General features: G+C 50.0%; 1 protein-coding gene across 5 annotated transcripts in view; it reads left to right on the top strand.

Annotated features, from left to right (window-relative positions):
* The window catches only part of KIF13B (kinesin family member 13B), a 193,385-nt gene that overhangs the window by 177,304 nt on the left and 1,631 nt on the right, over positions 1-14,450 (top strand). For all 5 annotated transcript variants that reach the window (XM_084829433.1, XM_084829429.1, XM_084829431.1 and 2 more), the window contains 2 exons: positions 7,402-7,464; positions 11,287-12,307. In XM_084829433.1, the coding sequence (XP_084685559.1) occupies positions 7,402-7,464; positions 11,287-12,307 (1,084 nt within the window). The remainder of the gene's footprint in view (positions 1-7,401; positions 7,465-11,286; positions 12,308-14,450) is intronic.

Genomic DNA, 14,450 nt, shown 5'->3' on the forward strand with positions numbered 1-14,450 from the left:
ATGATTGGTGGTTGGGGGAAAGTGGGTGGAGCAAGGGAAAGGGGTGTGGCCTTCTAGGGAAACCCTGGAGGGCTGGATTTGGTCCCTTGGATGGCCAGATTTGGCTCCAAGGCCTGAGGTTCTGCACTCCTGCTGTAGCGGTACAGTCCAGGAACATCAGAAGAGCCCTGCTGGATCAGACCAAGGGTCCATCCAGTCTAGCATTCTGTTCACACAGGGCCACTCAAACCCACAAGCAGGAAAAGCTTTATTGCTCAGTTCTGCTGGACATACAAACCTTTTTCTTGGATTGTTCTGCTACAGGATGAGGGCAACAGCGTTCTGTTTGAATCCTCCCCCATGGGGGAAAATAGCCTCCCTGCACATAGGGTGATAGCACGTCAGGGAATAAGCTGGTCCCAGGGCATAGACTGAAAGCATGTGAAACAGACACCTTGCTGAAGCTAAGCAGGTCTGGGTCTGGTCAGTGCTGGGAGGGGAGACCACCTGAGAACCACATGTAGCCATCATGAGTTCCATGATGGAGGAAAGGTGGGATATAAATGTAATAAAACAAACAAACAAATAAATAAATAAAAATAAGCTGAACTGAGCCCTTCTGCCTAACATGCTAGTTTTCTATCTGCAGAGAGCCTTTTAGATGGGGAGCTTTTGAAATATGTGAAGCCACCCCCAGCTGCAGGCTGGTGTGGTAGAGTTGGAAAAGCTTTAGTGCTTGATCTTACTGAACGTGTAAACTGGCCACCAGAGTTAGCGGTTGAAATGTATAATAAGTGGTGGGTGGGAGCCTGCGATGGGAAATTAATTGGCTGGCTTTGCCTTCTGTCAAACTTAAATAAATCCTAGTACTTCTTTCTAAATTTGCATACATAGATTCATATTAGCATATGCAAATCTTATGCAGATCTGCAGATTCCTTGAGTGCTGAGCAACGGCCCTGTTCGCGCCTCTTTCAAAGTGCATTTGTGAATTCTAGTATGGAGGAAATACGGAGGATAGGAACGTATAATCTAGTCCAAATAATTCCGAATTAAAGAGCAAGTTGAATTCATGGAAGAGAAGGCTATCAATGGCTACTAGTCCTGATGGTTATGCGCTCCCTCCAGTACCAGAGGCAGTGAGTCTGTGTACTCCAGTTGCTGGGGAACATGGGCAGAGGGTGCTGTTGCGTTCGTGTCTTGCTTGTGGATTCCCAGTTGACAGCTGGTTGGCCACTGTGTGAACAGGATGCTGGACTAGGTGGACCTTTGGTCTGATCCAGCAGGGCTTTTCTGATGTTCTTATGAGGAGCTAGGAAACACAAGTGTTGAGAGAGAGCATCTTGATGAGGAGAGGTAGTTTAAACCATGTGTATCCAATAACAAGTAGGAAAAATGTATTTGTAGTCCTCATCAGAGAGGATAGCCGGCTATAAAGTGGAGCTTTAAGAGGACAAAATGATCTTGTTGTGTTTGCCAAGAAATTTTATTACTGCAAAAGGAAGTGATGTCTCTCCTTACGGTGCTGAGTGCTCGCCCTAGTCGGTGAATGTGCCACTGCCAGGATGCCCTTGGGGGTCATAGCAATGGGAGGTTATTTGTTAGAAAGCAATCAGCATGCTGGAAGCGAGCTGGAATGAAAAGTGAAAAGTGAGTTGGGGCTCGAGCTGGAGATTTCTGAGAGAAAGATGTAAGGGAGTCTAAATTGGCAGCCTTTTTTGAAGATGCGGAAAAGAGACCAGGCCCTTTGGAATTCTCTTCACACATGGAAATGCCAAGGGGAAGGAGGTGACTTGCACATCTAAGATGGAATGTGAGGCATCACTTTGATGTAGTCACATGTGGAAGCAGGGAGGTCAGTGGAGAAGGGTTGTTGTGAAGTTTCTGGGCAGTCCTTGCAAGGCCACTAAGGGTTTTCAGACGGTATTCTGGAGAACCCAGGGATTCGTAATGGTGGACACGTTGCCCTGAAAAATAGCTCGCCTGCTGCAAACGCTCTTCCCCACTAATGCTCCGGTGCCGAGGAGTGCTGGGGGGCGGCTTCTAAGGCGTGAAGTGGGGGGAGGCCCACCATGAACTGAGCGTGCACCCTAGAACGTGAGGGTTCTGTGGCAGATACTCAGGGGTTCCTCGGGGTTGAATCAAAGTGAAAATTGTTCCCTGATGCTGGAAAGTTGAAAAATCGCTGTTCTGAAGCTGATCTGGTCAAAAATATTGGAAGACTCTAAATTAGTGGTGCATTGAGAGGGGTCCAGAAAGGTGACTTATAGCTCAAAGAGAGTGCTTTATCTTACTGACTTCTTGCTGAGACAGTAAAGAATTCAGCAGGGCTGAAAGCATTAATTGATAGTTACATCTAGTTAATTGATTGGAACGATGACTTAATTGATCAGGAAGATTGCAGATTGGAAAAGTGGATTATTATTTTTTTAATTGTAGCTGTCCCATCCAATGCAATTGGCATTAGAAGCTGTCTCTTCACTCCAGAGTCTTATCAGGACTCTAAATATGCAATTCTGCATGCTTGGTGAAATCCCAGAAGCTGAGTGGGATTGCCATGGGTTCAGCATCCTCTGTATTTCTTTTCTTTTGTTTTAAAAACTTGTATAAAATCTTGAGAGCCAGTGTGGTGTAGTGGTTAGGGTGTTGGACTGGAACTCGGGAGATCCAGGTTCTGGTCCCCACTCAGCCATGAAGCTCACTGAGCGACTTTGGGCCAGTCACTGACTCTCAGCCTAAGCAGCCTCACAGGATTGTTGTGAGGATGAAATAGAGGAGGAAGAGGACCATATAAGCCACCTTGGCTTCCTTGCAGAAGAAGAAAGGTGGGATATAAATGTAAGAAGCAATGTAAGAATCAATAAGTATATCCTGCCTATCTCCTTGTGAGGAAATAAGTGCAACAATATTTGAAACGATCTTAAAAATCCAAATTAATTAACAGCAGCAACAGTTTATAAGAACAGCAGTTAAACATAAGGTCTGTTAAAAAACAACACCACCACCACCCAAGGGCTGTTAAAATGAATTTTGAATGAAATACCTTTTTAAAGAGCCATGTTTTTACAAACAAATCTAAAACAGTAGCGTTAGGGCCTGATGAATCTCTTTTGGCAGAGCATTCCATGATGTAGAAGCAACCACAGAGGAGGCTTTAGAGCAGTCTTGCCCAACCTGGCACCCTCCAGATGTGTTGGACTACAACTGCCAGCATGCCCCAGCCAGTACAGCTGGCTGGGGCATGCTGGGAGTTGCAGTCCAACAGATCTGGAGGACGCCAGGTTGAGCAAGCTTGCTCTAGACCATGTGGCTGCTTGTCTAGCTTGATGAGGCAGAGGATCTGAAATAGCTCCTCAAATGATAACTAGAGGATATGGGGAAGAATAGATGGAAGAAGGCATCCCTTAAGATACCCGAGCAGGTCCCAAGCCAGTTAGGGCTTTAAAGGTTAACCCCAGCACCTTGAATTGCATTCAGAAACTCACTGCTATCAGAGCTTTTTGCTATCAGGACTACCAAAAGCAGAACAACGTATAGGCAAACAGAGATCTTCGTGTTCTTGGTGCAACATTTTTTTTATTATTTTCATGCACAGACCTGGATGTGAAGGGCACCTCTTCATTTCTGCAGGGGCCTGAGCAGGGAGATGATCCTCCTCCACAAGGAACCTTTCCCCCCACACCAGGTTTTTGTGCACCTTGTCATCCTCCGCTGCAGAATGGACGGAGGTAGCAGCTAACGAAGCCGCTGCCGCTGACCTTCTGTCGCAAGTTCAGCAACTCATCCGTAGAATAAGGAAACGGCAATTAATGAAATCTGCTTTCGTATTCAAGTGCATTTCTCAGAAGGTACATAAAATAATTGAAAGAACTTCCTGCTCTCTAATTAGTCAGATGGAATTAATTTGGCATAATAGGATTCTTCATGTAACCAGCGGATTGGCTTCCGTTGGAATCTGCCCGCATACCTAAAAGGGGGCTTTCTGATTAAGTTGTTTATGCGCTGCTTTAAACGGGGGGAAATCAGATTCTCGTGGACTGATGCAGTGCCGCTCGGTCTGTTTCAGTGACAGCACCGTGTGAAAAGAGAAGCACCTGCCTGTTTAACTCTTTCCATTTGACTCCTCTCTTGTTCTGGGTTGTCCTGGCTGAAGCTGCGGAGCAAGGAAAGGGAAGAGAGGCAGGCAAGCAGTAGTGCATAAACCAAAGGGACTGGAGACCTCAGAGTACGCGGAGCCCAGCATATTCCAAGTCACACGACTCGCTTTCAGGGGCCAGTGATTTGTTCTGTTCAAAGGGTAACAAGAACAGGCTTGAATGCAAAGACCTGCTCATGTTATCCCTTGAACAGATCACATCAGCTGCCTCTGAAGAAGAGTCTTATGACTTGGGCCAAATATATTGCTGCCGGTGAACCTTGGAGGTCTCCTCTTGCTTCTGTCTTTCTCACTGAAACAGCCACATGGTGAGAACGGACCGTGCTCAATTCAAGAACAGACAGTGGTCCACCAAGATCTGCCTTTGGATCAGCATCTTGTCTTCTTTTTCCTGGATGCAAGATGGGTTTGATCCCATGCTTAGCTACAGGACAAGAGTGCTTGGCTACAGGAGCTTGGCTACAGGGACCCAGACTGTAGAGCCTCTAAGCAAGGGGCATGAAACCTGTTTCAGGGTTGAATTTCACAGAGGCTCTCGGGGTACATTTCAGAGGTGAGTGGGGCTGAAAATACCAGCACTGGCTTTGGATGATGGGAGTTGTAGTCCAACACATCCGGAGGACACCAGGTTGGGGGAGACTGCTCTAGGGCGTCTCTACACTGCAAAGCTTGTATCTGTTTCATACCAGTTTAACTGTAATGGGTTCTCCCTCAGAACCGCAGCTGAGCTGGAGTGCTGTAGCGGGAGAGAGCCATAGGGATACCACCACTGCCCCTCAAACTTCACATCTTTGGCAAGAGGGGGCAACATAGCTATGTCTGCAGTGTAGGTGTGCCCAGAGCTCTGGTACTAAGCAGAAACTCCATACTGCAGGGGGGGCCAACCTTTTTGTGTCAGTGGGAACATTTTTAATTTTGAATGTGTTGTGGGGGTTCTCACAAAATGGTTGCCACGGGGGCATGCCCTTTCCTAAAATGGCTGCCACGGGGGCGTGCCCTTTCACAAAATGGCTGCCACGGGGGCTTGCCCTTTCACAATATGGCTGCCACAGGGGCCATGGCTGCTCACAGAAAACTCATTTCCTAGAAGCCAAACTAGTGAGACTAAAAGAAAAGTCACTTGCCCAAGAACCTAAGGGCAAGGCAGAGATGGGCTGTTAGCTCCAGGACACAAAACCACTCTTTTGCACCCAAATAAAGATGGTGCTGGAAGGCAGCACTTTGCTTTGCGGCAAGCAAGCCTCCCAGTTTTAAAAAAATGCTTTAGCTTTAAAAATCTCAAAATAATAATCGGGAGGCACAGGGAGCCTGGTGGGTGCCAAGAGAGATGTCGATGGGCACATTGCTGCCCACGGGCACCATGTTGGAAACCCGAGCCATCATGGGCCATGATCTTCCACACCCAACTCCAACCAAACATATAGGGAAGGGCCGTAGCTCAGAGGTGGAGCACCAGCCTCCCGGGCTAATGGTCTGGGGTTCAATCCCGAGCATCTCCATTTTTTGAAAAAAGTATCTTGGGTACCAAGGCTGGGGAAGGAGTTTCAGTTGTGGAGACCTTGGACAGCAGCTGTCAGTCAGAGGCCTGGCTAGGGGGCTAGATGGCCAGGGGCAGTGTAAGGCAGCTTTCCACAGTCATAGAGTGTGTAGCACTCTAGTAGCAGGTGCGTAAAGTTGGAAGAGGTCCAGAGGGGAACGTGGCTGCCTGTGACCTTCGGAGTATGACATCTCCAGGGAGAAGCCGAGGGTTTCTGTCTCCCCCACACCCCATCCACAGCTGTGTATTCTCAAATGAAGATATTTTCAAACTGTGTGTTGTCAATTTTGCTTCAGCCCGGTCTCATATCCAAGACTTCTTTCTCTACTTGCCACCCAGTGGGCGGGTGGGTGGATTTCACTTACCCATCTGTTTACTGTCAACACCAAAGTTATTTAATTGGCGCTTTTGATAAATGTGATTTTTCTCTTTGCTTGTTGTTGTTGTTATTGTTGTTGTCATTGTAAAAAACACATTGGCTTACAAAGGGGGGGTGGAATATTTAAGGTATCTGTCATCCTTTCAGAGGCTCTTTGGCATTTGTAAAGGAAATTATTTAAATCCAAATAGTTCTGTTTCTCTTTAGAGCCAAAAAAGGTTCAGGCGCTCAGATGGTGGTTGACCAAAGGGGTTTTGTAGAGATAAATGCTGAGAAATTTGCAGCACTGTGGCTGGGGGCAGGAGAGGGGCACAAGATGCAGCATTCACAACCACTTTGGGCCGTTCCAAATGATTGGGACATTTCGGGATCACATCCCTCCTTCCACCTTTGTCATGTTTCATCACTAATAACGCTATACGCAGTGCCCCGCTGATGCAGTATTCAGAGGCACCAGCTGCAGTGTGTCTTAGGCATCTGTTAAAGACCTGTCTCTTTACCCAATCCTTGCCTCGATGACTGCGCTGCTCTTAGTCTATTAATTATTTTGCTTTCAACTTCTGAATATTTTAAACATTTTAACTGATAAGTTTTCTTATTTGGAATTATGTATTTTAATCTGTTTCTGCAAACTGCTTAGGGATGCCTTTTGTTATAGTAAGCCATATATAAATTCATTAAAGTATCATCATCACCATCTCTCGCTATAGAGTGCAGTATCATCTTGGTGTGGGTGCCTACATGTTCTTGTATTTGATGCTTGCTTTTTAACCAGAGTACATTTTAAAGTTATTTAAAACATCTCCATGGGGAGGGTGCGAGAGTCAGATTCTTGACCTACGCAGGACCCCCACGAGGTCTGCAACGGGAGAGTCTTCCCCCTCTAGAAAATAAAACTACATAAAATGGTCCGGTTTCCAAACTGTCTGTGTCTGTCTCTCAGAGGCTGGGGTGGCCATGAGCAGGGGTCACTGTCATGGTAGAAGCGAAACCTCTGCTGCTTCCTCCCTCCCAGCATGTGGGGAAGCCTCCACTAAGAGGGGGGACTGAAGGGAAAGCAGTCACAGGAGGTATTGCGGGGTTGTGTTGCTTGCCAATGGTGGCGCACAGGCCCTGTCCAGCTGCTGCCTACGATGCGTGCAAGACCACCAGTGTCTTGCACTCGCGTAACCACAGTGTGCATGCCATGGCTGAGCGAGGGGCATCATGGGTCTCCAATATTACGTCTCAGTCTGACCTGATGAAGAGACGCGGGCGGGGGTGTCTCTGCAGGCATCCGTCTGTCCTTAGAGAGCCATTTCTGTCTTCTGAGGATTAATGCTGTGGGCGTCTCCCTTTTCCTCTCTTGCAGCCAGTCCCGCGAATTATGGTTCAGCCTGCCAGCGTCGATGCCAGTGCTGCCAAAGCGAAGCAGGTAGGTCCTTGGAACGCTCTGAAGTGCTGTGTAGACGCTTCTACTTGTCGTTGTTGCGACTGGATGGGCGGCACCAGTAATACAGAGACTCCTGCTGGGGTCGTTCAAGGACTGGATTCACCCAGATATGCAACAGTCTTACAGACTGCTTCAGCCTGTCAGGGGGTTTGGAAGCAAGGGCTCAGGAGAGCGGCTCGCACAAGTCTTTTCTGGCATCTGTTGTGTTGGGTTTATGAAATGGGGGGACTGGGGTGTGAGCCGCTCAGCCTTAGCGTGTGTTTCTGCCCCTCACCCCCACAGACGTCAATTGCAAGGTCGGTGTTGCTTGTGACAGACTTCAAGACTAAGTGGGTCAAGTGATTGGCTTGGCGGCCATTTCTCTTTTCGGTGGCAAGATGGTGGTGTTGGTGAGGGAGGTTGTATGGGAGTTGCCCTGAGCGAGCCCCAGTTGACCCAAAGCCTCCCGTGCCGGAAATAAGCTCTTGCACCCCACCGAGTGTAGAGTCAATATTCCAGCCCTGTGTTGCTTTGCTTGGAATTTGCAGAAAAGGCTAGTTAAATCTACATGCACAAGCATGTAAGCTTACACACACACACTCTCACACACCATCCAGAAAACTGCTTCCTGTGCTTATCCTCACTCAGTGCAAACGCCTGCAACCCTGCATCCCCTCCCCTCTTCATAACATCTAGTATCACTTCCTGTTTATTGTGAAGTCACCACGTTGGGTAGGTTCATTGGTGGCTGCTAGTGGTGGCAGGAAAGTGCGCAGCATCATGTCACAGCACAAGAGAAGCAATATTACATGTGGGGATGGGAGAGTAGGAGGAACTGGACATTAGCTGCAGCCCTGTATCTCCCCATATGCGACATTCTGCTCTGTGAAGCGTTCTGCATGTGAAAACAAGAGTCTTCCAGCTGATCCTCCATTTTAGGAACGTAGGAAACTGCCCTATACCGAGTCAGATCCCCAGTATTGACCGGCAGCGGCTGTCCAGGGTTTTCCAGCATTGCCTGGAGATGCTGGGGATTGATAGCTCCTTTAGAGTTCTGACTGAAACCTGGACATTGGAGCCATCAGCCTCCACTGGTCTGTGTGTGTGTGTGTGTGTGTGTGTATTGGAGAGGAGGATCATGTTTGGAATGTGGAGCTGTACAGTGTAACACTTGACTTGGAAATGATGATTTATCTCTTCTGTGAATTAAGCCAAATAACTGGGAGAGACTTATGGATCTTGCTTGGTTTTCCCCTTCACATAAATCGCCCTTTTCAAACAGCAAATGCCCGTTCCTGTAATATAAATAATCTTCCAGTAAATAATAGGGAGCATATTTCTTGTGCTGTATGCATTTATATATTAATCCTAGCAGGCCTTCGGGAAAAAGCGCCTATTTGCCAAACTGCCTCCACAGAGCCCTGTTAATGCAGTGGTATTAAAATAAACCATAAACTCATTGGTGTGTGTTATGAACCCTGTATGATCCACCGAGGTGTTCAGTTCCATAACTGGGGTAGGTCCATAATTTTCTGTGGCTACAGTTGTTCACTAAATCTTGCAATCTTAAGTGGATACCATGCAAACTTGTGATCCCTACAGAATCTGAAAACCTCAGCTTTTTTTATGGGCAAGTTGCTAGGTCTCAAGGTTTTTTGGGGGGCGAGGGGAACGGCTTCTGGACACTATCATGGTTGATGACCATAAGGCAGGGGTGCAGAACCTCTTTTAGCCCGAGGGCATAATTCTATTCCAGAGAAGCTCTCTGGGGCTGCGTTTCAGTGGTGGGCAGGGCCAAAGGCAAAACGGGTGGGCCGAAAACCATACATTCCAGCCTATTTTAGCTTACTGCCAATAATAGTAATGTGGCTTTAGGAGAGGCGTTTCAGCTTTTAGAATGGGGAATCAACTGTGCCAAAGCCAGGAAACCTCCAAGCAATTGGTGGTTTGGGGAAAGGGTGTGTGGCCTTTCTGGGTAACCCTGGGGGGCTGGACTTGGTCCCCAGGACTGAGGCTCTTCCAGAAGGTCTTTGAGCTGTAGCTGTGCTCTAGCAACTCCTGCATGCTGCATCGAGCGCTCTGCCCGACAGGGGTAGGTCTTGAGTTGCCAGCAGAGTGAAGCTCCCCTACCTCTGGAAAAGAAATAGGATAGGGACTGGAGTGGGGAGACGAAGGTGGCTTGAGCAGATAGACATGGTAGGTGTTTAGGCGGGGGAGATCAGCCTGGCTGGAGGCAGAGACAGGAGAAGGGAGCCGCAACCTCCGGAGCTTGTGCAGAGTACAGAGAAAGCAGGAGGAGGCATACACAAGCTTCCCAGCCAGATGCCCCCAGAAGCCCACAAGGAGGGTGCGAAGATCAGGGCTCAACCCTTCTGTGGCCTGCTTCCTTCTCCCAGCAACAGGGAGGTTCTATTTAACAAGAGAGGGCCTTTTCCGCAGTGGCCCCACATCTCTGGAATGCACTGCCGTCAGGGGTCCATCAACCCCCATCAATGCAGGCTTTTAGGAAGGCCCTGAAGGCTTCATTGTTTACTCTGCCCTTCCCCTGATTCTCTTTTACCGGACTGTGCTGGGATCATAGAATCATAGAATAGTAGGCTTGGAAGGGGCTTATAAGACCATCAAAACCAACCCCCTGCTCAATGCAGGATGTAGCTATAATTGCGTTGTAGGCTTTTAGTTCGGTTTAGGCCAGATGTTTTATGCTGGTGCTTTTAGGTTTGATGCTTTTATGAAAGTTGGCTGTTTTAATACTGTATTAGGGTTTTTTTTAATTATAATGAATTTTATGGTTGTAAGCCATCTTGAGAGGGCTTCTGTACTGAAAGCAATTTAGAAATATTTTAAATAAAAAAAATGTAAACGAAATCCTTGCCTAATGGCCATTGATAAACCTGTAAATAGAATGGGGTGGTGGTAGAATATAGGCATTGATTGATTGATTGATTGATTTTGATTTATATCCTGCCTTTCTGCCCAAAAATGGGGCTCAAGGCACTAACAGTAAAATACAGATTAAGAACAAAATCTTAATTAAAACATAACCAAAAACACATACATTAAAAGCACAATTAAAAACACAACAATAAAAGAAACTTAAGAGCACCAACCCTTTACAAAAGAAACATAAACAGCACCAACCCATTAAACTTAAAAGAAGCTTAACAGCACCAGCCGAACAATAAAATAAATTTAACAGCACCAACCCATTGAAGCCCCATTCAGCAGCAGGCCAGCTTATATGCCAGAAGCCTGGATGAAAATATCTTTCCCTGCCAGCAGGAGGACAACAGAGAGAGGGCTGGGATGCATGTGAGAGGAGGAAGCTAGAGGCTTGGTGCGGAGCCAGGACCAAGCCACAAGCACACACCTCTTTCAAGTCCCATGGACAAATCCAGGGAAGATGGGGCTGTCAGTGGTTACTTGCTATTATGGCTAAGTGGAGCCTCCGTGTACAGAAATGGGGTACCACTGCCCACGCTGGCTGGGGCTGGTGGGAGTCACAGTCGGAAACATGTGGAGGGTACGAGGTTGGAGAAGGCTTGGCTAGAGGGGCCATTTGGTCTGTCCTAGGCAGGAGCGAACAACAACAGGAGCAGGCAGGAGCGGCAGCGCTTTCCTTCTTACCTGCACACCTTTCTCCTCCACCGCTCAGCTCCCACCCCAAAGAATCAAACTGCCGCAGACGTCTCCAGATTTGGCAAGTGGAGGTAAACTGGAAAGAGCCGCTGCGCGAGAGGATGCGTGTCACTTACTCCGACCAGGGTTTTCCAAAACGGTTTGTAATCCTGGCACCTCCTGACCATAAATCCGTTTCTGCTTCAGGTCACCCCAGGGAAAGGGAGCAAAGAGCCCTTTGAGATGGCCATGCCGTTGGCAGAGCCGGAGAAGAGCCTCGAATGCTCACCCACGGCGCCCTTGCCACAGCCCAGGGTGGGCACCCAGGCACAGGACTCCCAGGAGGGGCCTCCCAGTCCCGTGAGCGAAGCATCCAGTGGCTACTTCTCTCAAAGTGTTTCCACAGCCACCCTTTCTGAAGTGCTTGCGCCCGGGAACGACGCCCCTCTCCAGGCCGGGAGCCAGACGCCCACGGCAGGCGATGTGCCGGTGCCCGCTGCCAACGTTCCCGTGAAACCGTGTTCTGCCTTAGCGTCCGAGTCTTGCCCTTCCCTGGTCAGAGGTGATCCAGCCACTCCTGGCCTTCAGCTGGACCAGATGAGAACCAAAGACAGGGACAACGTGAGCAGTGATTGCAGCATAAGGTCAAAGGCCGCCGCCGCTTGTGTGGCTCCCAGTAAGGGCCACGGCACTGCCTCTCGAGCCACGGAGGGCACGGGCGTCCATTCCAGCCCCCTCTCGAAGAAAGAGGTGCAGATGGCGCCGCAGCCGGTGCCGTCCCCAGCTGGGAGCCCGATGCCTGGTGCCAGGCAGGCGAAACCAGCATCGGTACGTGAAGCAGAGCCTTCCAGGTACCCAGTTCTTCCTGAGCCCTCGCCGCGGTCCGGCGTCCCAGGCTCTCCGTTCAAAATCCAAAGAGTAAGGACCTCGGAACTGCGGTCCTTTTCCAGCATGTTGGGAGCCGAACCAGGGGCATCCTCCAGCTCGGAGGAGGAGAAGAGCAAACCGAATTCTCCAGGGTCCGGCCAGAACAACGGCATGGGAGCGGGCCCTGAGGAAAAGCTGGACGCAGCCTCTGACTCAGAGGAAACCAACGAGGTCCCTGATTGGCTGAAAGAGGGCGAGTACGTGACTGTTGGTACAAATAAAACTGGAACGGTGCGATATGTCGGCCCCACAGACTTCCAGGAGGGGACCTGGATCGGTGTCGAGTTGGATTTGCCATCAGGTAAGCGCCAGAAAGTGTTGCTGGGGATGTGATGAGGCAACGGTGGGTGTGTTGGGGTGCCCCCCCCCGGGAAGCACTCTGTTTCCCTCCGTGCACCGTTGGTCCCCATTTCCGCCAAAGTCACTTGGATCTGTAAGCATGCTGCGGTACAAGTCAGGTGCCTGCATGGTTCTCGAGCAGCATCACTCTGTGAATGGGTCGAGCCTTGGGAGAGGCTTGCAGGGGAAGGCTTGCAAGTCCTTTGAAGGATCCTGGGCAGTTACATCTGCTCATCTCGCCCGTGGGATTTGCGTAGATAGCAAAAACCTCCACAAGCTGCGTGTGCTTGAACACCAGTGAAAGTCAGGCTGCTGCTAGGGAAAGGGACCGCCCCGTTCCCTTTCCATCTCTGGAACGCAGGCAGCTGAGTGAGATCTCACCCCTGAAACTCAAGAGGAGGGAGAAGGCAATCACGGGGTGGTGACACTGTGTGCTCTTCCTGCACAAGCCAGAACAGGGGAATTCCCCAAAGGTCCAGAGACATTCGCTGGGTATGAACAGCTTCTGAGTACAATTGTTCTCTGAGAGAGAGAGAGAGAGAACACGCAAAGATGACCAAAACCAGAGGCTTTGAGGAGGGATCTGAGGATTCAGTGACACCTGAGGATCTGGCTCACTTGGGGTCCCAATCCAGCCCTCCAGGGTTCCCCAGTTGGCCATGCCTCTTCCCTTATCCCATCCCCTTTCCCACAAGGAATGTGGCCCCTGAAAGCTTCTCTGAAATGGCTTTCAGCCTTTCGGCTGAAAGAGTCCCCCCCGCCCCGGTTTAAAGAGTGCCCTGGAATGGCACATGAAGCAAAAGAGGAGACAAGACGGGCCCCGCTGAGTACTTCCTTCCATTGCAACCAAAACAGTCCTGGCTTTCAGTGCTCATGGGTATTCCTCGGGGGCAGGGGGATTTTTGTATGTTAATTCCTAACTCAGTTTATTTTGGCGCACCAGGGAAGGAAGGCTGGTGGATGTATAACATGGCCTGCAATCTTACCGCCCTCCAGTTGAATGGACTGTTCTGTCGCACAGAACTGAGCGATTTCTTTCATCCCACGGATCGCTCTTTGGGCGGGTGGGCTTGCATCTGGGGGCACAGTTGCCCTCGCTTGACTGACACAAGGAAACTGGGCTGGTTAGAAAGGGCGCCTCGTTCAGTGGTAGAGCCAGTGGCAGCTGGTGACTCCAGTTCCAGAGGGGCTGTGATTCTAATCAGGATTTTAGTCACCACAAGCTTTCAGGGCCAGAAGCTTTCAGGGGCCACATTCCAAGGGTGGGGGGTGCAGAAGGCAAGGCAGGGGGCAAAATAGCAAAACTGCTGGCCAAGTTGAGCTCAGAGCTCTCCTGCCAGTGACCATGCCCTAGGAGAAGCTGTTCAGCGTTTTAGAGTGGGGCACTTTCTGTGCAAAAGCTGGGATCCCCCCTGCCCCCAAACAACTGGCAGTCAGGGAAAGGGGATGGGGTAAGGGAAGAGGCATGGCCAGCTGGGGAACCCCGGAGGGCTGGATTGGGACCCCAAGTGAGCCAAAGCTCTAACGGTACTATCCAAGATGCTGAGCCCTAACCCCAAAATGGGTTCAGCACCTTGGATAGCACCTTCCAGCACCCTGGGCAGCACCGTCAAGAGTGTTGGCTGGTGGCAACTAAAACCCTGAATGGAATCACAGCCGCCGCCGCCACCCACCCCGGGAACGGGAGTCACCAGCTGCCATCGGGTAGAGCACACCTTTTGCATTCCTGGGATCCACGTTCAGTCATCAGCCTCTCCAGCTGAGCGGATGGCAGGTAGCAGGGAAGAGCCTGGAGAGCCGTCACCGGCCACAGAGGACAGTCCTGGGCTGGACCAGACCTTGTCTGGACTGGCTGTCAGGGCAGCACTGCGTGCTCTGAGTCAAAGGGGAGCGCGCAGTGGCTCAGAGAGGCCCCCCTGCTGTTTGGGGACTGCAGTGCTAGACAAAGCACGGAACGAAGCAGCCACCCACTTGCAGGGTTGTGGCTTCGGAAGTGCCACGCGATGGTGCTGAGCCTGTCAGCCAGTGGGGCCCAGGGAGGGCTGCGGCTTCAGTCTCGCCTCGGCCACCCAGTCACTCTGCAGCCATCTGCAGACCCGTCTTCT

The sequence above is a fragment of the Heloderma suspectum genome, chromosome 1 (genome assembly GCF_057233095.1).
Source record: "Heloderma suspectum isolate Gila_16-S chromosome 1, 16-S_ref, whole genome shotgun sequence".
NCBI classification, from domain to species: Eukaryota; Metazoa; Chordata; class Lepidosauria; order Squamata; family Helodermatidae; genus Heloderma; species Heloderma suspectum.